The following is a 24,397-nucleotide window of genomic DNA, read 5'->3' as shown; positions in this document are numbered from 1 at the left end:
GGAGCACCTAGAGAAAACCCATGTGGTCACGGGGAGCACAAACAAAACTTCTTTCAGACGGTGATGGGAATTGAACCAAGCTCACCTGTGCTAACCACGACACTACCCCAAGAAAAAATGGAAAATGGAAAACAGAAAATGGAAGTTATATTCCCATTGTTGAATTCTAATAATTCTGTAACCTAGACTGACAATCCCAAAGACTCCCCAGGGATGATTTCAGTTTCTGTATTTAACAATCAAAAGAAATACTTTTTCTCTTTTCTTCCCTCTGATTAAATTGAGAGGAAACTTTTTACTGATGAAATGCATTTCACAACCTCAGGAATCCCTGAAGTCAATGAGCAACTATTATATATACCTATTACTATGTGCGAAATATAGCAGCCAAAGTTAATACAGTAAACTCCCAAAAATGTATCATCTCACTTAATTATCACCTGTTGCACCACTTGCACTTAGGGCAGAAATGAAGGAGCTCCATCTCTGTCTGTATAGAAAGATTCCTCATTGCTGTTTCAGTAACAATTGTTTTTTGACTAGTCAAGGTTGTTAGCCCTGAGCTGAACCCTCGAACCTGCTGGACTGGTGGACCACTCTTAGTCTGGCCTCTACCCTTTGACCTGTTGGCATGAGTGACCCTACCAAGAGCCAAAGAACAAGGCCTTGACTCCAGCCAGCATAGCTTCTAGGTCATTGAGGTATGCAAGCCTTTAAATCTTACGATGTTTGTGGTCCTCTTGAAGAAGTATTATCTCAGTACTACACTAAAACACTTTTTGCTTCAGTTCCTTGAGTGAGACTTGAGGACACAACCTTCTAACTCTGACAGAACAGACGACTATAGAACCATAATAGACAAACCTAAGTTACAGAAAGAGAAAGATCAGCTTTGGCATGTTTTATTTAGGACTTGTGACTACTCAACTTAATTTCACAATTTAGTTTATAGTGGAGATCATGTGAAAACCTATTTAAATAATTGCTTCTACTACAATTCCAATGCCATCCCTTATGCATTACACTTCAAGAGAAATTGTCAACCATTTTCTACTCCAGATTTCTGACCTTGAGGAGTATCTAATTATTAGATCCATAGAGAGCTTTCCAGCAATTAGCCTGCAATTGTTAACAGGATTTGTCCATTTAGTGCACTGAGTCTTTGTATCCTCAAAGATACGTCTGGTTAACTATGTTCTCACATCGACAGAATTCATTTTGTATTACATGGTACAGTGTTTCTCCTTCATAAATCAACAGAACATACAACATGCCTTGGGAAATGTGGTAGTATAATTGAATAGCTGTGCAATATGTCCTATTTTTATTTTATTTCCAAATCTCTTACTGAAACTTACATCAGCTGGGTTTTTGAAAATATGTTCTCTCTTCTTATCTCCATTCAGATGGAAATGTTCAGTATTTCATTGACAATGCATCTTTAGGTGTGGGTGCAATAAGACTTACCAATGTTACAAATTTAGAACGCTTAACAACTTTTCATTGATTGATTTTTAATTTAATTCGTTCTTTAACGTTGTAATTTGAGGAGCCTAAATTCATATTTTCCCCTGAACAGTGATTGCGAATTGATTTTGTATTACAGAGATGAAACATGTGCAGAGTGCCTAAAGTCAGGAAGAAATATTCCTTCCCTTTTGAGCAAGTATTGCTTCTGTCCTTTTCTGAAGCAGAACAACTTTCAAAAGCTTTACAAGGAAAATTGTTTCCATTGCAAGAGGAGCTGAGAATACTTGGACTCAGATTGAAGGTGGTTGGCAAAAGAATCCCATAGAAAGAGGGGAAAGAAACGATCAGAAGCTGGAATTCACTTCTGAGAAAGGTGGTGAAGGTTAGCTCATTTGTTCCTTTCAAAGAGGAAATTCTGGTCCCTTTGAGAATGAGGTAGAGATAGAGACTAACTGTTTCTGGATCAAAGCAATACAGATTCAATAGGCTAAATGGTGAAATATTCTTCTGTTCATGTAAAAAGATAAAGAGAATAGGAGGGAAAAACAAGTTCCAAGAGCTTCAGAATCAGAATTAGAACCAGGTTTAATATCACTGGCATATGTCACAAAATTTATTATCTTCGCTGCAGCAGTATATTGCAATACCTAATGTGAATTACTTTAAATATATGTAGATATATACAATTAAATTAAATACATAGTGCAAAAATAGAAATAAAAAATCCAGTGACACAGTGTTCTTGGCTTCAGTGTCCATTATAAATCAGATGACAAGAGGGAATGAAGCTGTTCCTGAATGATTGAGTGCATGCCTTCAGGCTCCTGTGCCTCCTCCCTGATGGTAGCAATGAGAACAATGCATGACCTGGGTGATGGGGGTCCTTAACGATGGATGCTGCCTTTCTGAAGCATCACTCCTTGAAGACGTCCTGGATACTACGTAAGCTAGTGCACAAGATGGAGCTGACTAAATTTACAACTCTCTGCAGCTAATCTTGATCCCATGCAGTAGGCCTCCCCCCCACCCCCACATACCAGATGGTGATGTAGCCAGTTAGAATGCTCTTCACAGTACATCTAGAAATTTGTGGGTGTCTTTGGTGACACAGTAAATCTCCTCAAACTCCTAATGAAATATAGCCGCTGACATGCTTTCTGTGTAGCTGCATTAATAGGTTGCGTACAGGTTAGATCCTCAGAGATATTGACACCCAAGAACTTGAAATTGCTCACTCTTTCCATTTCTGATCTCTCTATGAGGACTGGAGTATGTTCCCTCATCTTTCCCTTCCTGAAGTCCACAATCAGTTCTTTGGTCTTACATACACAAAGAATTTATTTGCATTCCATAGATAAAATTGGATAAAACTCAGATTAATTTATCACACATATATGCTAACAGTGCATCATTTGTGTTAACAACCAATGCTTCAAAGCTGTGCTGAGGGCAGCTGGAAAATCTCACCACACATTCCAATGCCAACATCACATGCCCACAGTGCTCAGCAAATGAATAAGGAAAAAGAGAAGATTCAGTGAAAAAGATGGATGAGTTCATAGATTCAGAGAGAAATCCACTTAGATAAGAGGCTCATTTTTCATATGATGTTATTTCAGTTCTCAGTGAAGAACAGCAGCTTAACTTTAAAGCCCAGCAATTAGCTCATCCATTTTCAATAGATGCTAATCATGTATATTCATGGATCAAATGCTCTAATAGATATATTGGGTTTAGTTGGTGCAGCAAAACTTCCAAAACATGTATTAAAAGGAGAAGAGAACGAGAAAAGAAAAAACAACATTCGGGTGGGCTAAGGTGGAGAATCAGAATCAGGTTTATTATCATTAATATATGTCATGAATTTTTTTTTTGTTCTGCAGCAGCAGTACAGTGCAAAACATTAAAAATTACTACAACTTACAATTGCTAGTGTAGTGCTAGCTTAGTGACCCGGATTCAATTCTTGGTGCTGTCTCTAAAGAGTTTGTACATGCTCCCCGTGACTGCACGGGCTTCATCCGGGTGCTCTGGTTTCCTCCCACAGTCCTTAGAACAGTTAGCGGATTAATTGGTCATTGTAAATTGTCCCCTGGTTAGGTTAGGGTCAAATATGTGTGCTGCTGGGCAGCACAACTCAAAAGGGTTGATTTTGCGCTATATCCCAATCAATCAATAAATAATAAATTAATTACTTTAACAATAGTGCATTAGGAGAGCAAAATAGTGAGGTACTGTATATGTATTGTTGGAAGCAAGGATGCTGTTCTTAAACATTAAGTGTGCAGGTTCATGCTCCTGTACCTCCTCCATGATGGCAGTAATGAAAAAAGGTCACGTCCTATAGACAATAGACAATAGACAATAGGTGCAGAAGTAGACCATTCGGCCCCTTGGGTCTGCACCGCCATTCTGAGATCATGGCTGATCATTCACTATCAATACCCAGTCCCTGCCTTGTCCCCATATCCCTTGATTCCCCTATCCATCAGATATCTATCTAGCTCCTTCTTGAAAGCATCCAGAGAATTGGCCTCCACTGTCTTCTGAGGCAGTGCATTCCACACCTCCACAACTCTCTGGGAGATGAAGCTCTTCCTCAACTCTGTTTTAAATAACTGACCTCTTATTCTCAATCCATGCCCTCTGGTACTGGACTCTCCCAACATCTGGAACATATTTCCTGCCTCAATCCTATCAAATCCTTTAATTATCTTAAACGTTTCAATCAGATCCCCTCTCAATCTCCTCAATTCCAGCGTGTACAAGCCCAATCTCTCCAATCTCTCTGCGTAAGACAGCCCTGCCATCCCAGGAATCAACCTAGTGAATTTACGCTGCACTTCCTCAATTGTCAGAATGTCCTTCCTTAAACCTGGAGACCAAAACTGTACACAATATTCCAGGTGTAGTCTCACCAGGGCCCTGTACAAATGCAAAAGGACATCCTTGCTCTTGTACTCAATTCCTCTTGTTACAAAGGCCAACATTCCATTTGCCCTCTTCACTGCCTGTTGCACTTGCTCATTCACCTTCATTGACTGGTGAACTAGGACTCCGAGGTCTCTTTGCATTTCTCCCTTACCTAACTCTACACCATTCAGACAATACTCTGCCCTCTTGTTCCTGCTTCCAAAGTGGATAACTTCACATTTATTCATATTGAATGACATCTGCCAAGTATCTGCCCACTCACCCAGCCTATCCAAGTCTCCCTGTATTCTCCTAACGTCCTCTTCGCATGTCACACTGCCACCCAGTTTAGTATCGTCAGCAAACTTGCTGATATAGTTTTCAATGCCCTCATCTAAATCGTTGACATAAATCATAAAGAGCTGTGGTCCCAATACAGAGCCCTGTGGTACCCCACTAGTCACCTCCAGCCAGTCCGAGAAACACCCATTCACTGCTACCCTTTGCTTTCTATCTGCCAACCAGTTTTCTATCCATGTTGAAACCCTGCCCCCAATGCCATGAGCTCTGATTTTACTCACCAATCTCCTATGTGGTACCTTATCGAATGCCTTCTGAAAATCTAGGTACACAACATCTACTGGCTTACCCTCGTCTAACATCCTTGTTACACCCTCAAAAAACTCCAACAGATTAGTCAAGCATGATTTGCCCTTGGTAAATCCATGCTGGCTCGGCCTAATCCTATTACTGCCATCAAGATGTGCCACTATTTCGTCCTTAATAATGGACTCAAGCATCTTCCCCACGACTGACGTTAGGCTAACAGGGGGATAGTTCTCCGTTTTCTCCTTCCCTCCCTTCTTGAAAAGTGGGATAACATTAGCCACTCTCCAATCTTCAGGAACTGATCCTGAATCTAAGGAACATTGGAAAATGATTACCAATGCATCCGCAATTTCCTGAGCCACCTCTTTTAGAACCCTCGGATGCAGACCATCTGGACCCAGGGATTTATCAACCTTCAGACCTACCAGTCTACTCATCACAGATTCTTTCCTAATGTCAATCTGTCTCAATTCCTCTGATATCTTATGACTCTGGCCCATCCATACATCTGGGAGATTGCTTGTGTCCTCCCTGGTGAAGACAGATCTAAAGTACGCATTAAATTCTGTTGCCATTTCCCTGTTTCCCATAACAATTTCTCCCAATTCATTCTTCAAGGGGCCAACATTGTTCTTAACTATCTTCTTTCTCTTCACATAGCTAAAAAAGCTTTTGCTATCCCCTTTTATATTCCTGGCTAGACTGAGCTCATACCTGATTTTTTCGCTTCGTATTGCTTTTTCAGTTAAGATCTGCTGTTCCTTAAAACTTTCCCAATCATCTGTATTCTCACTCATCTTAAGCCCTGTCATACTTCTTTTTCTTTAATGCTATACAATCTCTGACTTCCTTTGTCAACCACTGTGGCCCCTTCCCCCTCTTTGAATCCTTCCTTCTCATTGGAATGAACTGCTTTTTCATCTTTTGTATTATCCCCAAGAATATCTGCCACTGCTGATCCACTGTCTTTCCTGCCAGGGCATCCGCCCATTTAACTTTGGCCAGCTCTTCCCTCATGGCTCCGTAGTCTCCTTTATTTAATTGCAATACTGACACCTCTGATCTGCCCTTATCCCTCTCAAATTGTAGATAAAAACTTATCATGTTATGATCACTACTTCCTAATGGCTCCTTTACTTCAAGATCACTTATCAATTCCTGTTCATTACACATCACCAAGTCCAAAATAGCCTCGTTCCTTGTTGGCTCAAGCACAAGCTGTTCCAAAAATACATCCCTTAGACACTCCACAAACTCCCTATCTTGGGGTCCAGCACCTACCTGATTCTCCCAGTTCACCTGCATGTTGAAATCTCCCATAACGACTGCATTACCTTTAGCACATGCCAATGTTAACTCCCTAATCAACTTGTACCCAATATCCACGCTACTGTTTGGGGGCCTGTACACAACACCCATCAGGGTCTTTTTACCCTTACTGTTCCTCAGCTCAATCCACGCAGACTCTACTTCCCCTGTTCCCAAGTCACCTCTTGCTAAGGACTGAATCTCATTCCTCACCAACAGGGCCACCCCACCCCCTCTTCCCATATTTCTGTCTCTACGATAGCACGTATACCCTGGTACACTCAATTCCCAGGCCTGATCCCCTTGCAGCCATGTCTCCGTTATCCCAACAATATCGTAGTTCCCCATTTTCATCTGAGCTTCAAGCTCATCTGTCTTATTTCTGACACTACGCGCATTCAAGTATAGAATTCTTAGCCCATTCCTCCTCTCTTTGCTTACCTAACTGTACTTACCTCTCTACTGTACCTAACCCAGCTCCTTGAACTTCCATCGGGCTAATTGCACCCTGAATTTTGATGACCTTCTCAAGATCACCCAAACCTTCTACACATTTAACCCCATGCTCCTTCTGACCAACCCTCTGGATCTGGATCCCTGCCCCCTGCACATCTAGTTTAAACCCCCCCCGAGCAGCACTGGCAAACACTCCTGCAAGAATGTTAGTACCCCTCCGGTTCAGATGTAGACCGTCCCTTCGAAACAGATTCCAATGTCCCTGGAACAAAGACCAATTATCCAAAAACCTGAACCCTTCCTTCCTGCACCATGGTCTCAGCCTCATATTAATGTGCATAATCATTCTATTCTTCGCCTCACTCACACGTGGCACAGGTAGCAATCCCGAGATTGTCACCCTGGAGGTCCTGCCTTTCAGCTTCACTCCTAACTCCCTGAACTCTCTAAGCAGGACCCCCTCATTCACCTTACCTACATCGTTGGTCCCTACATGGACCACTACATCTGGGTTCATGCCCTCGTTCTCAAGAATAGCCTGCACCCGATCTGAGATGTCCCGGACCCTGGCACCAGGGAGGCAACATACCATCCGAGACTCCCGATCTGCCCCACAAAATCTCCTATCTGCCCCCCTGACTATAGAATCCCCTAAAACTATCGCTCTCTTCTCTTCCCTCCTCCCCTTTCTAGTTGAGGGTTCAACCTCTGGGCCAGAGGCAGGACCACTACAACTCATTCCTGGTAGGTCATCCCCATCAACAGTATCCAGTACGGTATACTTATTGTTAATGGGAATGGCCGCAGGGGTGCTCTGCTCTCTCTGCCTGCTCCCCCTGCCTCTCTGGACCGTCACCCATAAAAGCTTACAGTCCATGTTTCGGGCCAAGGCCCTTCAGCAAGACTGGAGAGAGAAAGATAAGGTGAGATAAGATAAGGAGTTAAAAGGTGGCATGTCCTGGATGGAGGCACCATCTTTTGAAGATGACATCTATCATTCGGGACCACACTCACCCAGGACATGCCCTCCTTTCATTGCTACCATCAGAATGGAGGTACAGCAGCCTGAAGTTCATTGATCCAGGAACAGCTTCTTCCCCTCTGCCATCTGATTTCAAAATGAACACTTAACCCATGAACACTACCTCAGTACTTTTTACTTCTGTTTTGCACTACTTATTTAATATAAATATTTAACATACATACATATATATATATACATACTGTGATTAAATTTTTATCTTATATTTATCATATATTGCATTGTGTTGCTGCTACACAACTTCACTACAATATGCCGGTGACATTAAACCTAATTCTAATTCTGAAGATGTCCTGGATGGCAAGGAAGCTTATGCTAGGATGGGTCTGGCGGAGTTGGCAACCTTTTGCATCTCTTTTGATCCTGTGTATTGACACCTCCATGAAGGCAGCAACTAGTTAGAATGAGTTCCACGATACATCTGTAGAAATTTGCCAGAGTCTTTGGTGACATATTGAAACCCTTCGAATGTAATGAGACAAATACTGATCTGTTTGTTGGAACCCTGCATAAATGTTCATTTTAACGAAAGCCTAAGGCCCTGTGCAACTTAACTGTGGCCCCTGGCCTTCTTTCCTTGTTCATTTGTGGCCGTGGTGGTGCTGGTGTTGTTGAGGGTGGGGGGAGCCCAGCTTAGGGGTGAGAATTCTTGAGACCAGGAAAATTAGCAGACTGTTGGTATGCCAGGACATGGTAGGGATGGTGCGGCGTGAGTGAAAGTGTGTGTGTATGTGTGTGTGTGTGTGTGTGTGTGTGTGTGTGTGTGTGTGTGTGTGTGTGTGTGTGTGTGTGTGTGTGTGTGTGTGTGTGTGTGTGTGTGTGTGTGTGTGTGTGTGTGTGTTACGACTGGCGGAAGACGAAATATCAAAAAATATTGGAAAGAATATTGGATATTGGAAAGAAATTTGTGCTACACTAGGAATTGCCAGTAATGGCACCCTGGGTCAATATATTCCAAAGTTCCTTACAAAGCTCAAAAGGAGTTACACAGGGAGGGATCCAATCCTCATGCAATGGTTACTCACTTGGCTGAATTTCCAAAACTGGCATTTCATTCCAAATTAAAATGAATAATATTATTACATTCTGCATTCTGCATGTGAATTCCCAGATATCTCAGTAAACTATTTCCACATGAGACTAAAGGAAAGTTAAAAGACAAATAAATCTCCACTCTGCTCGGCTTCAAAACAGTTAACTATAGCGATGCATACTAAAAACAGATTAGAAGCAATGTTTTTATAAAACTTTTGATTGCAACTTCTGGTACATTAAAGTGGTCAGAATGATAGTTCCCAGGAACTATACAGTTTGTGTAAATAGGCAGATGGTTGTTCAGTCAGAATTCAACTATCCGCCTGTCAGGGGAAGTAGAAAATGTTCCAGATCGACATATGGTACGCCACAATCCTTCACACCCAACACATGCTCAGCCACCGATTCACTTCAACACAGGCCACATCTATATTATCAAGGTCTGGGCAGCATGACGACAAGTCGAGTTCTGTTGACTATCGGATGCTGCATAATTCATCCATTTCCATTGACAGAACCCAAAACACAAACAAAATTGCTTTGAAATACAGGTGAGACAAAGCAACAATCGAAAGCTCCTCGGGAACATATTCTTTAGGTGATCTTGATGAGAAAGGTGTTAAATTGAATTTCTGGCATTAACACAGTTTTGGTCCCCTGGTATTTTCAATTCCTTCTGTTTCTTGCAAAGCAGATTCCTTTATGGTTCTTTCAAGTTCAGTCTATCATGTTCTTTACATAACCACCTTTTATAATTATACCATCAGTTTCTTTTTAATAAGGGGAGGAGTGGGGAGGGGGAGGGGAAGGGGAAAGATAATGGGAGGGGAAAGAGGGAGAGGGTGTGGGATAGAGGGGGGGAAAGAGAGGGAGATTGATAGGGATAGAGGGGGCAGGGGGAATGGAAGGGGAAGGTGATGAAGGGGTAGGGGAAAGGGATAGGAAGGTAGGGATGGAGAGGGAGGGAAGGAAGGGGGAGGGAGAAGAGGGAAGGGATAGGGGTAGGGGAAAGGGAAGGGAAAGGGGGAAGTGGGGTGGGGAGAAGGGGAAGAGGGAAGGAGGAGAAGGAGAAGAGGGAAGGAGGAGAAGGAGAAGAGGGAAGGAGGAGAAGGGAGGGGGAGAGGAGATGGGGGAGAGGGAAAATGTTCTACCTAATGGGCGGATGAGCTTAATTGGGGCACAAGGATGATAATAATAATAATGAGGATAATATAAAATGAGGACTCAAATGCTCTGAAATTTAATATAAATCACTTAATTTACCATTTCCACACTTGAAAAGTTTTGTAGTGTAGTCACTAATTGATAAAATATTGGAATTGTTGCAGATGATAAAAAGTGACTGGCTTTCTATTTTGCAAGGACTATTGAAAGGATATATCTGCAGTATGAATGGAAGGAGATGTGAAATGGAATGGAGAAGGACACTGATTGTAGTGTTAACCAGTCTGCCAACTCGTTACTGGTTCTGTGGTGCTCATGTTGGCCCATCTCACTTTCCCATTACCACAAATACTATCCTCACCTCCAATCCCATAAGTTGACAGATGGCTTTGTTCTTTCTTTTATGGCAGTTCTGTAAGAACTGTTAAGTAGAATAGTTGGCATCAAGTACCACAGCAACTTCACTATACATGGCAACGTGTTAGCTTTCACCTACACAAACATGGGGTCCTATGGAGAAGACAGACAGGAAAAGACCAATTGCTCCATCACGTCTCTCCCACTCCGTCATGTTGCAACTATGCTTTTTTATCTTGCATCCGCTTATCCACCGATAGTTCTATAATCTCCCAGAAGAAACAGTACAGCACGCTTTAAAACGTCTTTGATCCCTACAGAGAAATTTCAAAGTTTCTTTACTCTCTGAAGTTGATCAGAAATCTGGTCCAGGAGAACGTGGTGACCAAGAGGCAAATCTATTTTCATCTTCCTCTCATAAATAAAAAAATAACTAACTTTTGCAGGAACTCTTTCAAACTCCAATTGATCATTTTATCTAAAATTATTTTCATTACGGAGAACGTTGATGATTGAATTTGTTTAAGTACAGAGATACTTCATGAATTTAACTAATTAATTTATTTATTGAAATACAGCATGGAATAGACCCTTCAAGTCGCGCTACACAGCAATTCCCCAATTTGACCCAACCTAATCACAGGACAATTTACAATGTCCAATTAGCCTATCAATCGGTACAACTTTGAACCGTGAGATGATATCCACGCAGACATGGGGTGAGCATGCAAAGACATTACAGGCAGCAGCAGAAATTGAACCCTGGTCGCTGGTACGGCAAAGTGTTGTGCTAGCCACAACACTACCATTGAAGAAGTGTGTTTTGATCATAAAATAACTGACTGCGCATAAGGCAAGTTACATCTTATCCTCTGCTTAACAACTTGTATTCAGTGTAGCAGAGTATTCCAAAGAGTTCCAAAGATGCATTATTAAACCAAATATAACAATGTAACAAGATATTCCAGCAGGTGGTTCCACAGAACACCTTGGAGTAAAGAGGGTAGGCAGGTTTGAGAGGAAAATCTCCGAATGAGTAATCTTGCAACTCTAGTTAGGTCACAAATGGGGTATTGAATTCAGTTCTGGTTGCCTCATTATAGGAAAATTGCAGAAGTTTTAGAGAGGGTGCAGAGGAGACATGCCAGGATGTTGTCTGGATTAGAGAACATGTCTTATGAGGAAAGGATGGGGCTGTTTTCCTTGAGAGTGAAGGAGGATGAGAGACAACTTGATAAAGAAGACAAAAAAAAAAAAATCAGAGAAATAGATAGAGTGGACAACCAGGAAGGGAATGACTAATATGACAGGATATAATTTTATGTTGATTGTAGTAAAGTATGGGGGGTGATGACAGAGGTAGGTTTTTTACACAGTGGTGACTGAATGAAACATACTGTCAGAAGTGGTGTAAGGTGCACATGCTTTAGAGACTTTTTAGAGACTGTTCGATACATTGATGTAAGAAAAATGAAAAGCCATGCCCAATTTGTTCTGGTCTTTCATTGGTTCTATTATGGTTATTATTCTATTATAAATTTATTGAGTTTGGCCAGAAGAAAATGAATCTTAAGGATGTATATGGCGATATATCTGTACTTTGATAATAAATTTACTTCGAACTTTGTCTAGGAGGGAGGGTTAGATTGATCTTGGAGTTGGACAAAAGTTGGCACCACATTATAGAAAAAGGACCTGTACTGTTTGATGTTTTATGTTCTATATATTCATTCTTCTCAATTGCTCCTCCATATCTAATAACATACAGACACCTCCAACACAAAGACCTAAAATCAGATCTACGTTGGAGATTTGCTTCAAACAGTAGCATTCCATTGTATTCTGAAGTCAAATGTAAATAAAGTTAAATGAGGTGTCCGAGGCTCACCAATTGATTCCATCAATTTCATGAGAAAGAAACTAGATTAAGACTACTCTTGGAGAAGAAAAGAATCTTATAATTTACCTTGGGCACTTTCCACAGCAGACTGCTTGCATCAACCAAATATCAGCAGGAATCATCTAACCTGGCATTCAATTCAATAGCTACTATCTTCTTTGAACAATTTGACCTCTGGTGCATTGCCACTTTTATTCACATTAGGGGAAGTATTAGATGAGACTAGTGTGATGGTTGAGCTGCTGTTCATGCATCAGCACCATGATAAAGCAACACCAAATCTGATGGGTAGGTGATGTCAGCTAGATGCTTAACTCGCGTCTACCAAAACAGATCCTTACTTGCAGTTGAAGGAAACTCAGTGAGCCCCTAGTGGGCAAAGGTAATGATAACATCTTTAAAGGTAACATCAAATTCAGCCTGAAGAAATTCAACATTACATCTAAAAACTGTGAGGGCATTGCAATCAATGAATACAACTAGAGGAAATCTCTTCAATAGGGAGCTGCACTACATGAGAATGATCTCCATTGTGCAGCAGAAAACAAGCTGTGCAAACAGAGACCGAAAACCCAAAAGACCCAACTGCCAACCCCAGCCAACACTTACTCTTATTTGCACTGCATCAGAATATGTGGATCCCAGATCAGCCTCTACAGTCATCTGAGGACCCACCAAGAGACAACGCCTTAGGAGAACATTATACTTGATTGAGTGATCACACTACTACAGTGTGATGGTAATCTGCAATGCAAACTTTCCCACTAAAATCACTGCCTAGCGATTGCTGATCAAATTTACAATTGCTAAAAAAACTGCATTTATATGTTACAACATGCTTTTTAGTCAGCGAAATAATTCTCAAGTGTGGATAGTGCTGTTGGAAAATTATGCAGGAATTTTCTCACATTTGTTAATGGTCAGATGATCAATTTTTTAAAAATTTATTGAGATACATCGCAGATTAGGCCTTGCCAGCCCTTCAATCCACGCCACCGAGCAATCACCCAATTTAATCCCGGCCTAATCACAGGACAATTTACAATGACTAGTTAACCTACCAACTTTGGACTGTGGGAGGAAACTGGAGCACCCAGAGACAACTTATGCAGTCATGGGGAGAACATACATACTGCTTAAAGGCACTGGTGGGAATTGAACCCAGGCCACTGGTACTGTAAAGCGTTGTGCTAATCACCATGCCAACCCATTGTTGATCAATAACAAACTGGTCCCCTGAAACTTTTGTTTTTCATAGAGTGGTTGAATATCTGAAATGCACAGCTGGAGGTGGTGGATGGATCATATATGATCACTACCTTTAACAAATATTTTGACAGGCACTTGAAAATACAAACCGTCAAGGTAAAAACCTAATGCAGCAAATGAGCAAAAAGGGTTGACATGGCATAGTCTGCTTCTGTTTGACCTGATGACCCAATCCTCCGTGACTTAAGGAGGGATACCAATTGAAAAACTACTCCCTTGATGGGTTCAGTGAAAATGCATCCAGTTCCTTCACTTTACTTCCAACAAATTAATGATCAAAACAGCATCAACAGGCCAAATGTGCACCAAAAAATTTACTGCTGTTAATGACTTTTTGTGGAGGGAAGTTGTTAACTTGGGCATTAACTTTGCCTCTCTCTACAAACACTGCTTGGCCTGCTGAATGTTCATAGCACTCTCCATTTTTGTTTCAGATTCCTAGCATCCACAGTTTTTTTCTCCATTTTTTATCCCCTGGTCGATTTTACTTTCTTCACGGATGGTACTTTATCTGCGGGGCCTCCCTAGCATTTCCAACATTTCTGATTGTCAGTCCCTGACATGTCTCACAATTCCAGAAGGGTTTTCATTTTTTCTCTTCCACTCTCCCTTGATGTAGAACATCTCCTACAAGAATGAGAAACTCATTCTCATTCTCATTTTCTAGGACATCCTCTCCTAGTCAACACCAATCTCTGCCATTTGATTTCTCCTGGCCTCCAGACTATCTCCAACCCTCCCTCTTCTTTATTCACTCTCTTGTGTTTCTCCATAGCTGTTTCCTGACTTGTTAAATATTTACAATACTCTCTGCTTTAATTTGCAAATTTCCAGCATTTTCAGCTTTTTGAGACTATGCACAACCAAATCATATTTGAAATATGCACAGATTTTATAGAGTCATTGAAACATACAGCACAGAAACAGGCCCTTTGGCCCATCTAGTCCATGCCAAACCATTTCAACTGCCTACTTCCATCGACCTGCAATGGGATCATTACCCTCCATAACCCTACCATCCATGTAGCTATCCAGACTTCTCTTAAAGATTGAAATCAAGCTCATATGCACCACTTGCACTGGCAGCTCGATCCACAATCTCATAACCCCTGAGTGAAGAAGATTCCCCTCATGTTCCCTTAAACTTTTCACCTTTCACCCTCTCGTGGTAGTCTCACCCAACCTCAGTGGAAAAAGCATCTTGTGTTTACACTATTTATTCCACTCATAATTTTGTATACCTTTGTCAAATTTCCTCTCAGTCTTCTATGTTCCAAGGAGTAAAATCCAATAAACTATGCAGATCATAAATGGATTTTTGCATCTATATTTACTCAGAAGACAGACACAGTGTCTACAGATGCGGGACAATGCAGCAGCGAAATCTATACAAATTAGAGAGGAGGAGGTGTTTGCTGTCTTGAGACAAATCAGAGTGGATAAGTCCCCAGGGCCTAACAAGGTGTTCTTTTGAATCCTGTGGGAGGCTAATGCAGAAATCGCAGGGGCCCTAGCAGGGATATTTGAAACATCCTTAGTTACGTGTGAGGTGCCAGAGGATTGGACAATAACTAATGTTGTTCTGTTGTTTCAGAAAGCTTCTAAGAATAAGCCAGGTATTTATAGGCCAGTGAGCCTGACATCAGAAGAGGGAAAGTTATTGGTAGGTATTCTTAGGGACCAGATATTTGAACAGGCAGGGACTGGTTAGGGATAATCAACATGGCTTTGTACATGGTAGGGCATGTCTAATAAATCCTCTTGAGGACATTACCAGGAGAGTTGATGAAGACAAGGAAGTGGATGTTGCCTACATGGATTTCAGCTGGACCTTTGACAAGGGTGGATGGTAAAGAAGGTTTAGTTGCTTAACATTCAAGATGAGGTAATAAACTGGATTGGACATTGGCTTCAGGAAAGAAGGGAGTGGTTATAGAAGGTTGCCTCTCTGACTGGAGGCCTGTGGCTAGTGGTGTGCCGCAGGGATCGGTGTTGGATCCATTGTTGTTTGCCTAGATGATAATGTGGTAAACTGGATTAACAAATTTGTGGATGACACCAATATTGGGAGTGTAGTGGACAGCGAGGAAGACTATCAGAGCTAGCAGCGGGATCTGGAACAGCACAAAAAATGGGCTAAAAAAATGGCAAATGGAATTTAATTCAGACGGCTGTGAGGTGCTGAAATTTAGGAGGGCCAACCAGGGTAGGATTTACATGATGAGCGGTAGGACACTGAGGAATGAAGTAGAACGGAGAAATCTGGAAATATTGGTCCATAATTCATTGAATGTGGTGTCACAGGTAGATAGGACTGTAAAGAAAGCTTTCTGAGTTATAGGGAAAAAAGTTGAATAGGTTAGGACTTTATTCCCCACAACATAGAAGCTTCACAGGAGATTTGATAGACAAATTTACAAGGTGTATAGATAAGGTAAATATATTAATTTGTTTATTGAGCTACAGCACAGAATAGGCTCTCCCAGCCTCTCAGGACACAGCACTCAACATCCCCCAATTTAACCCTAGCCTAATCAAGGGACAATTTACCTTGACTAATTAACCCACCAACCAGTAGGTCTAAGGAATATGTGAGGAAACTGGAGCACCCAGAGGAAACCTGTGTGGTCACAGGCAAATCATACAGACTCCTGACAGACAGCAGTGGGAAAAGATCCAGGGCCGCTCCACCCTACTGTAAAGCATTGTGATAACCACTACGCTACCGTGCTGACTGCGCAAGCAGACTTTCTCTGCTGGGGTTGGGTGAGACTTACAACTACAAGCCACGGGTTAGGGGTGAAAGGTGAAACATTTAAAGGGAACATGAGCGAGAAACTCTTCACTCAGAGGGAGGTGAGAGTGTGGAACAGGCTGCCAGCAAAAGTGGTGCATGCAGGGTCGGTTTCAACTTTTAAGATAAATTTGGATAGGTACATGGATGAGAGGAGTATGAAGGTTTATGGTTCGGGTGCAGGCTGAAGAGACTTGGCAGATTAATGGTTTGGCATAGACCAGATGGGCCAATATCCACTTCTTCATTGAAATTGGGTCAAGTTTGATTGACAAAACCCTCTGATCATCAGCTGACTGAAAAGCTGTAACAGGCAATTAAGCCACATTCAACTACTGAACATTGTAATCAAAAACATCCAAAATATCAAATATTTTATATTAATAAATGTAATGAACCAAACCAAGCTTAATTGAATTGAATCCTTAAATTACTTATAAAAGTTAAAGGCAGATAAAAGGCAATTAGAAATAATTAAAACCATTAAAACAAATCAAATAGGAAAATAAATTATTTACCTTCTCCATTGCCTTCTCCTCTGTAGACATACTTTCTGTTGAAATCCATGGGATCTCAAGGCCCTGTGGCAAATCTGGGACCTTTTATGTTCAAAATGGGGGAACACAGATGGTTTCCTTTGGAACCACCGGCATAAATTCAACCGAATCCTTAAAGTACTTCTAAATGATTAGAATTTTTTTAGTTTTGTTAATTATTTTGTGTATGGGGGGGGAAATTGGGGGATTGGAGTTCTTTCACATGGGATGGGGGGAGCTTGATGAACGTGTTGCCATTTGCCTAATTTTATTTTTGTGTGGGGGAGGGTTGATCATGTTGCCATTTGTGAAATTTGTTTTTTTTTGTGCAGGGGTGGGGGGAAGATGTTTAGCTTTGAACGACTTCCGTGGTCCTCTTTGTTTCATGGCTCTCCGGAGAAGCGAATCTCTGAGTTGTATACTGCAAGCATACTTTTATAATGAATAAACCGTCTGAACATTTGATAAAAGGTAAATTTGGCACAATGACTTGATTTTTTCACTCAATATCATTGCTCTTCATTCTTTTTGCTTTATAACTCTGCTGCACTCTTTTTTTGCGGCACCACATCCTGCACAAAGCTCTTCCCACACATCACCATTGACACAGCCACGATTCAGTGACGTTGCCACTTACTGATGGCCACATCTCTCAAAAATGTGAGAACAACCAAAAGCAAATTATCAAAAGCAATCCATAATATATGAAACACTGGCCTTCGTGACAAAAGCAATAAAACTCACTCGGTGTGGGAAGATTCTGAGACAGCAGAAGTTATAGAAGTATAGATCTGAATTGAGACCACTTGAGATTAGTGTGTGAAAATAGGCCTGGCAGCAAACTTAAAGAAAAGTTTGGGAAGAGAGAAAGAAAGAGATTAACATCCTGATGGAATGTCGCATGACTGTGGAAGTCATTCCTGTACTCATAGGTAGGATGAAATTATGTCAACACTAAAGATTAGACAGGATAAATCGATAAAGAAAATGTTCTTAATTGTATGCAGAGATGGTTGATTAAACCTACTTGCTTGAAAAGGTTGTAAACTGGTTGGATTGATTAACCTAAGTTGAACAGTCTTCCTGTATCTTGTCCAGGCTACAAGAGGATGGCGTGAAGAGTCTTCAGGCACGAAGATGAGTCAACCATTTGATTCTATCACCATCAATGGAAGCTAACCATTTATAGTATATTGTAGCATGCTGTAAACACAGCCATACTTGTTGATAACGTGATCCTACCTATTCACAGACTACCATAAAATGTATTTCTCTTTGACAACACCATCATATGATTTGTGTTAAGAAGTTTAGAGAAATATTTACAGATACTAACCTAGTAACACAAATTTATAATATCAAAAGATGAAGACAAGCGCACAATAACTGAACTCCATAAACTGAATGACGACCAAAATTATTTTGGTTATTTGCTGTCAATAACTGGAATTCTAAAACAGAGAGTAATAATAGAGCATTGGACAATTCTCAAGTGGCCTATCAGGCATTACTTAAACATTCCTGGTAGTGCTGAGATAGGACTGTCATACAGATTTTTGGAAGTAGAACAATTTTATTAATTAGATTTAATATATTGCATGCATTCTTCAGAATTGGCAGTGCACTCGTTGTTACTGTAAATAGAGCTACAGATGAGTCATATGTTTTGCAACCCATAAGAACAAGGGAAGGCACAGAAGAGACAATTGTTAACCCTCTTGGCAGCACAAGATATGATAACCACAGCTTTATCTCTTAATACCATTAAAACCTATGCAAATTGCTCTTGCTTCCTCTACAAGGTATCTAGCCCACATGACACTGAGCCTCCCAGTCCATTCATCATTTTGCAGCCGGGCTGGAAATAAACCTTTTCCTTCTGAACAACCTGGTTATCAACAGTTACTAACGTGGGAGTAAGAAGAATGAACCTACCAGTATCTTGGAAGTGTAAGCGCTGTTGAGAGATATTGCATTTACAAGCATATCCAGAGATTTTGATGGGAGGGCATCAGGGTCAGGGACTTCTTTATAGTGGACTTCACCAATATAGGCCTGCACCACCGTCATTCGGTTTGTGGTCAAAGTGCCCGTTTTGTCAGAGCAGATAGCCGTTGCGTTGCCCATGGTTTCACAGGCGTCCAAATGCCTGACTAGATTGTTGTCTTTCATCATTTTCTAGTCAAAAGAAATACAAGAAAACAGTAAGTAATTATTTACTAAAATTAATTTATATTCCTTATAGCAAAGATATGTTAATCCTTTTCTGAGAAATCAATAACTTTAACATATGTGCTTTCACTTCCTTTTCTTCTCCAACAGTCTTTTCTCCCCTTTGTAGCTGTTGAACTCAAAATATAAAATTCACATTGATTTTCCTGCTCCTGCAGTTAGTCAAAACTCCAATCGACTGGCCAAGGCTCAAATTTACCCAAGCTCATCCTGAAAAATTCTGCTAGCAGCCGAATAAAAATCAGCCCATGCTTCCAATGCTATACCAACTCCCTTTCAAACAATCTCCCCAAGAGCAGGCGTTTCCAACCATTTTTATACCATAGCCCCTTACCATTAACCAAGGCATCCATGGAGCCCAGGATGGGAATCCCTGTTCTGGAGCCTTTTAACAGGGATACTATGGTAGAAAACTCATTACTTGATTCAAATTTTAACCCTGTGATGTGCAGATTTAATTTATGTATCACAATCAAAATTGTTCACCAATTGCAGTGACACCATTTAACCCATATACCCAAATTTCTGGGTAGCGGGGTGGAGATACATCCCTACCAAATAAGGTGTAAGTTGCTCATTCCCTGTGTTAGGCTGCAGGTCACCCTTGGGCAAGGTGTAGCACCTGCTTAGCCCCCCGGTCAGGGTCATGGGACCAGGTGGTGGATGGTCTTTGAGCAGGTGGTCCATATCACAATTCCTGGTCATGCAACCACTGACACCAGGCAGGCACCCTCTGCAGAGTATTGATAATGCCTGGGGTCACTGCCCGGAAGGCTACGCTGACAAGCAACTTCTGCTGAAAAATTTGCCAAGAACAATCATGGTCAAGGAGACCATGATCACCCACGTCATATGACACGGCGCATAATGACGATAATGACGCAAATTTTAACAGAAAATGTACTGCATACATTTACAAAATACAAATACACTTCACATGGGTGCATTACTAAACAAACATTGATTCCGTTGTAAAGGAAAAGGCCCCTTCTAGAAGTGACAATTCTTATGGATTCCCATTCAGAGGAAAATGGCCTGCATCACAACAGCATGGTAGCACTGTGTTTAGCTTTACAATACAGGTAATCCGGGTTCAATTCCCGCCTCTGCCTATAAGGAGTTTGTATGTTTTCCTCCCGTGTGGGTTTTCTCCGGCTGCTCCAGTTTCCTCCCGGTCCAAAGACATACTGATTGGTAGGTTAATTAGTTATTATAAATTAGGATAGGATTAAATCGTGACATTGCTGGGTGGCACATCTTAAAGGGCCGGAAGGGCCTATTCTATGTTAGATAAATAAACTGCCTTCAGCTGGACCAGGCAAAACCCATCAGCTATATTGTATTCTACTCCTATTGGATAACTGATATTCCAAAGGCAAGTGTGTATCTTCGCTGTGTATGCATAATCCCTGGCCATTTGTGTTCCAGGTTCCAGACACACAAAAGAGACTGGATGGAAACCTATGTTTTGTCAGCTTGATTGAAAGTGGCCTTTGATTTGTTTATCTTCTTGGGTTCTGTTGTCCCAGTAACCACCTGGGTCTCCAGATTCACAGGATTTTTATGACAATTTTATGACAATTTATCACTTCTGTGCAGAATTTAATTATTCCAAACTTTACAGGATAAGCCTATTCTGTTATCAATAAAAACAATAAAATAAAAAATATATTTCTATTGAAGTGTACATACAGAAGAATATGCACGACTACATTCCTACCTTCACAGAGTAGGCGAGAGAGATGGTGACAGCCAGTGGGAGACCCTCTGGGACAGCCACGACAAGAACAGTGACACCAATAATGAAGAATTTAACAAAGAATTGGATGTACACTGGAGTGCATTCAGGCAGCCACTGCAGCTTTTGAATCACAAAAGTATCGATGGCGAAGTATAGCACAAGAATAATAACTGTGATTGCCGACATTACCAATCCTAGAAGAAAATTAAATAAAAACTGTCACAGTGCTATAGCAGCTGCTGGCTTCATACTTAACATCTTAACAGGGAAGTTTACACACCGAAGTAGGAGGTTTAACAAACAGTGAGAAGGACTGAAAAAGATTTCAAGAACACATAAAAACAAGTTAGCAGAACGTGCAGGCAGGTGGCCAATGTTATTCTATATCAATGTGTGAGGTAATATATGCTGGAATAAAAAAATAAGGGATGTGATTAATCCATTTAATATCAAGACACCTGAATGGAAGGTGCAACTACAAGGGATGCCTTAACCTTACAGACTTTACTTCAGCCGAGCTTATACCAAGCCTTTGGGAGCTGTAAATCTGCCACCAAACTTGCAGCATGGGAATTCACTCCAGAATGCTATGGCTTTTATCTCAAATCCAACTCAAGTCTGTCAAATTCCATTACGTTGGGTTTTATGATACCTCGTCATTAGGCGCATCGTTGAAACGTAAGCAAAGGTTTGCCCAGATAAATATATCCTGAGAAATAAAAGAATGCCATTCCTATTCTGTCCTACATTTTGCTGGTCTAGATTTTGAACCCTGATTTTCACGCTTTTCCACCATATCCCTGTACCCTTGCTTCTTTTAATACATCCCTTTGCAATCATAAGACCATAAGATATAGGAATAGAATTAGGCTATTTCGCCTGTCAAGTCTGATCCACCATTTCATCATGGCTGATCCATTTGCCCTCTCAGCCCCAATATTCTGCCCTCTCCCCGTATCTCTTCATGCCTTGGCCAATCAAGAATCTACCAGTTAAATATACCTAATGACTTGGTCTCCACAGCCACCAGTGGCAATGAATTCCACCGATTCACCACTCTCTGGCTAAAGAAGTTCCTCAAGATCTCCATTCTGAAAGGATGCCCCTCTATCCTGAGGCAGTATTCTCTGGTCCTAGGCTCATCCTCTCCACATCTACTTAATTGAGGCCTTTCAACATCTGTTATGTGTCTTCTTTTAAATACATCTACGTGATCTATTCCTTTAAAAAGTCTAAGCTGTTTTCATCTGTCTCATTACTGACAACTGTTTCAGTTTATTCTACATTCGCCTGTGAAAGAGGATCAATTCACAACATAATACTGACTTTTCCAGCTACATCTCTGACAAACCGAAAAGCAATGATTTTGAGCAGAAATTCCACTTCACTTCTGCAAAGGTACACCTGATTTCAATGGAAGCAGAAAAAAAAGACTACTGTCAAGTGTACTTAGAGCTGCTGACTAGGGGTGTGGGGGGGGGGGTGGAGGGGTTGTTGAAGTACTAGCCACATTTTCAGAAGCTTGTTGACTGCAGAAAGTAACTTTAGAGAATTATATCACAGTTGTTCACACTGCACCAGAGATATCACACCCACTGGTAGTCTGAAATTCATCAGCAGTTAGAAAATGCTATTTGAAATATTGTCTGAAGATTCCCTGAATTAATGCAGACTTCCTTCCCTCCTATTAACAGTGTAGTTTTTCCAATTTTACCTTGTCAGAATTAATAGTTCCCTGAATTGGCAAACGGCTCACCCGCTTTCCCTATCTGCACTGCCAGCTTGGTGAGCTTCCCCTGCAGCACAGATTTCTCCTTCTTGGGCGTGCCACCCTTCTTCTTCTCCTTTTCATCTCCATCGCCTCCTTCCGCACTCTTCAGGGGTTGCATCTCCATGGCAGCTGCACCGTCTTGCTTCTTGGCTAAATTTCAATAAAATAAAAGATAACCGATCAAAAACAACCTGGATATAAACATTTGGGATCCTCCCTTAATCCCAAATGCTGTAGGTCTTCACCAAGCTTCCAAAATCTTTTTTTAAAAATTCTTTTCTGTGCTATCAATTTGATTTTTTTTCCACCACGTCTCTAAAATTAACTTTTTGACTTAAAGCTATAGGGAGTAACCAATCACAGGACATCACACCGTTCAATTTTGTTATTGGGGTAGAAAGACGTATGTGATTGGATGCCCAATCTTTCTGGGGTAAAAAAACCATTTCACTTCAAAAACCAATTAGTTAACAGCTTATGTTTAGACAGTTCAAGACTTGTAGGGGAAGCTCTCACACTGGCAGGAGATATTTTAATTCACACAGAGCCCAAAGTAGTAAATGGGTTCCCCCTGGCCTTGTGGATCTTATTTTTTCATCACTGACATCAAGACCTACTCCACACAAAATGCTGGAGGAACTCTACAAGTCAGGCAGCTTCTATAGAAATGACTAATCAGTTGATGTTCTATCAAGACTTGAAAGGAAGGGGGAAGATGCCTTTATAAAAAGGTTGGGAGGGGGGAAGTAGATAGCTAGAAGGTGATAGGTGAAACCAGGAGTGTGGGGAAATCAAAGTCTAGAGAAGAAGGAATCTGATTGCAGAGAAGAGTGGATCACAGGAAAGAAATGGAAGGACCCCACTGTCTTCACCTATCAGCTTCCAGCTATACTCCTCCCCCAACCCTCCACTTTTTATTCTGGCATCTTCCCCCTTCCTTTTCAGTCCTGAAGAAGGTCTCATTCAAAATGTCGCTTGTTTATGCATTTCCATAGATGTTGCCTGACCTGCTGAGCTCCCTCGGGACTTTGTGCGTGTCGCTTTGGATTTCCAGCATCTGCAGACTTTCTTGTGTTTACTAACTAATCCATATGGGCACAAGCATTCTGGTAGAAATGCCAGGATAAATGGCAACAAAAAGTGATCAAGGCAGTGTCCATCACATCTTTCAACACCCCCTACACTTTTCTTGGGTGGAGGGAAATAAAATCTCCATAATGATTTTAATTCAAAATGTATTTTGTTTTGTTTATGATAACCTTAAAAGGTGCAGAGGATTAGTCATATTCATACTAATCGTAGTAAACAATACTGGAATTGGAATTTGCCTTGCATTGAACTAGCACAATGATCAATTATCCTTTTCACTGCCACTCTTATGTATAGAGCAAGGCCTGTTAATAACAAAACAAACCTGTTTTTAACAAATAACTCACTCTGCAGAACAGCTGACGCAATTTGGCATTGTTTCTGAAGTATTTTCTAAGATTTAAGTGTTTTCCCACAAAACCTTTCTTGTTACAGATGCATTTATAAGCGCCCAAATTTCCTTCTTTTAAACATTTTTGGGCTTTTTCTTATTTCCATCTTAAACTGCTCCCTTTCATGGCATTCCATTAAATATATAAAGGATGTACTTCACGGTTTAATGCCTGCATCATTGATTGTTGCAATGGGAGGACGAAGTGGGCTGTCAAATCTAACTATGTTTCATCTTTCTCTGTGGGATGAAACTGGCTCCCACACTAAATTTCATCTTGACAACTTGGTAAGATCAGAAACCTGTCATTTTTTTTAAGT

At 41.0% G+C, this 24,397-nt stretch overlaps 1 protein-coding gene across 18 annotated transcripts in view; it reads right to left on the bottom strand.

Annotated features, from left to right (window-relative positions):
- Positions 1–24,397, bottom strand: part of atp2b2 (ATPase plasma membrane Ca2+ transporting 2) — an 873,878-nt gene that overhangs the window by 173,820 nt on the left and 675,661 nt on the right. For all 18 annotated transcript variants that reach the window (XM_059944034.1, XM_059944033.1, XM_059944030.1 and 15 more), the window contains 3 exons: positions 22,583–22,747; positions 20,806–21,020; positions 18,789–19,031 (listed from right to left, as the gene is read on the bottom strand). In XM_059944034.1, coding sequence (XP_059800017.1) covers positions 18,789–19,031; positions 20,806–21,020; positions 22,583–22,747 — 623 coding nt within the window. The remainder of the gene's footprint in view (positions 1–18,788; positions 19,032–20,805; positions 21,021–22,582; positions 22,748–24,397) is intronic.

This window comes from Hypanus sabinus, chromosome 19 (genome assembly GCF_030144855.1).
Source record: "Hypanus sabinus isolate sHypSab1 chromosome 19, sHypSab1.hap1, whole genome shotgun sequence".
NCBI lineage: Eukaryota > Metazoa > Chordata > Chondrichthyes > Myliobatiformes > Dasyatidae > Hypanus > Hypanus sabinus.
Note: the sequence above shows the minus strand (reverse complement) of the source record. Positions and strands in the feature narration are given on the sequence as shown.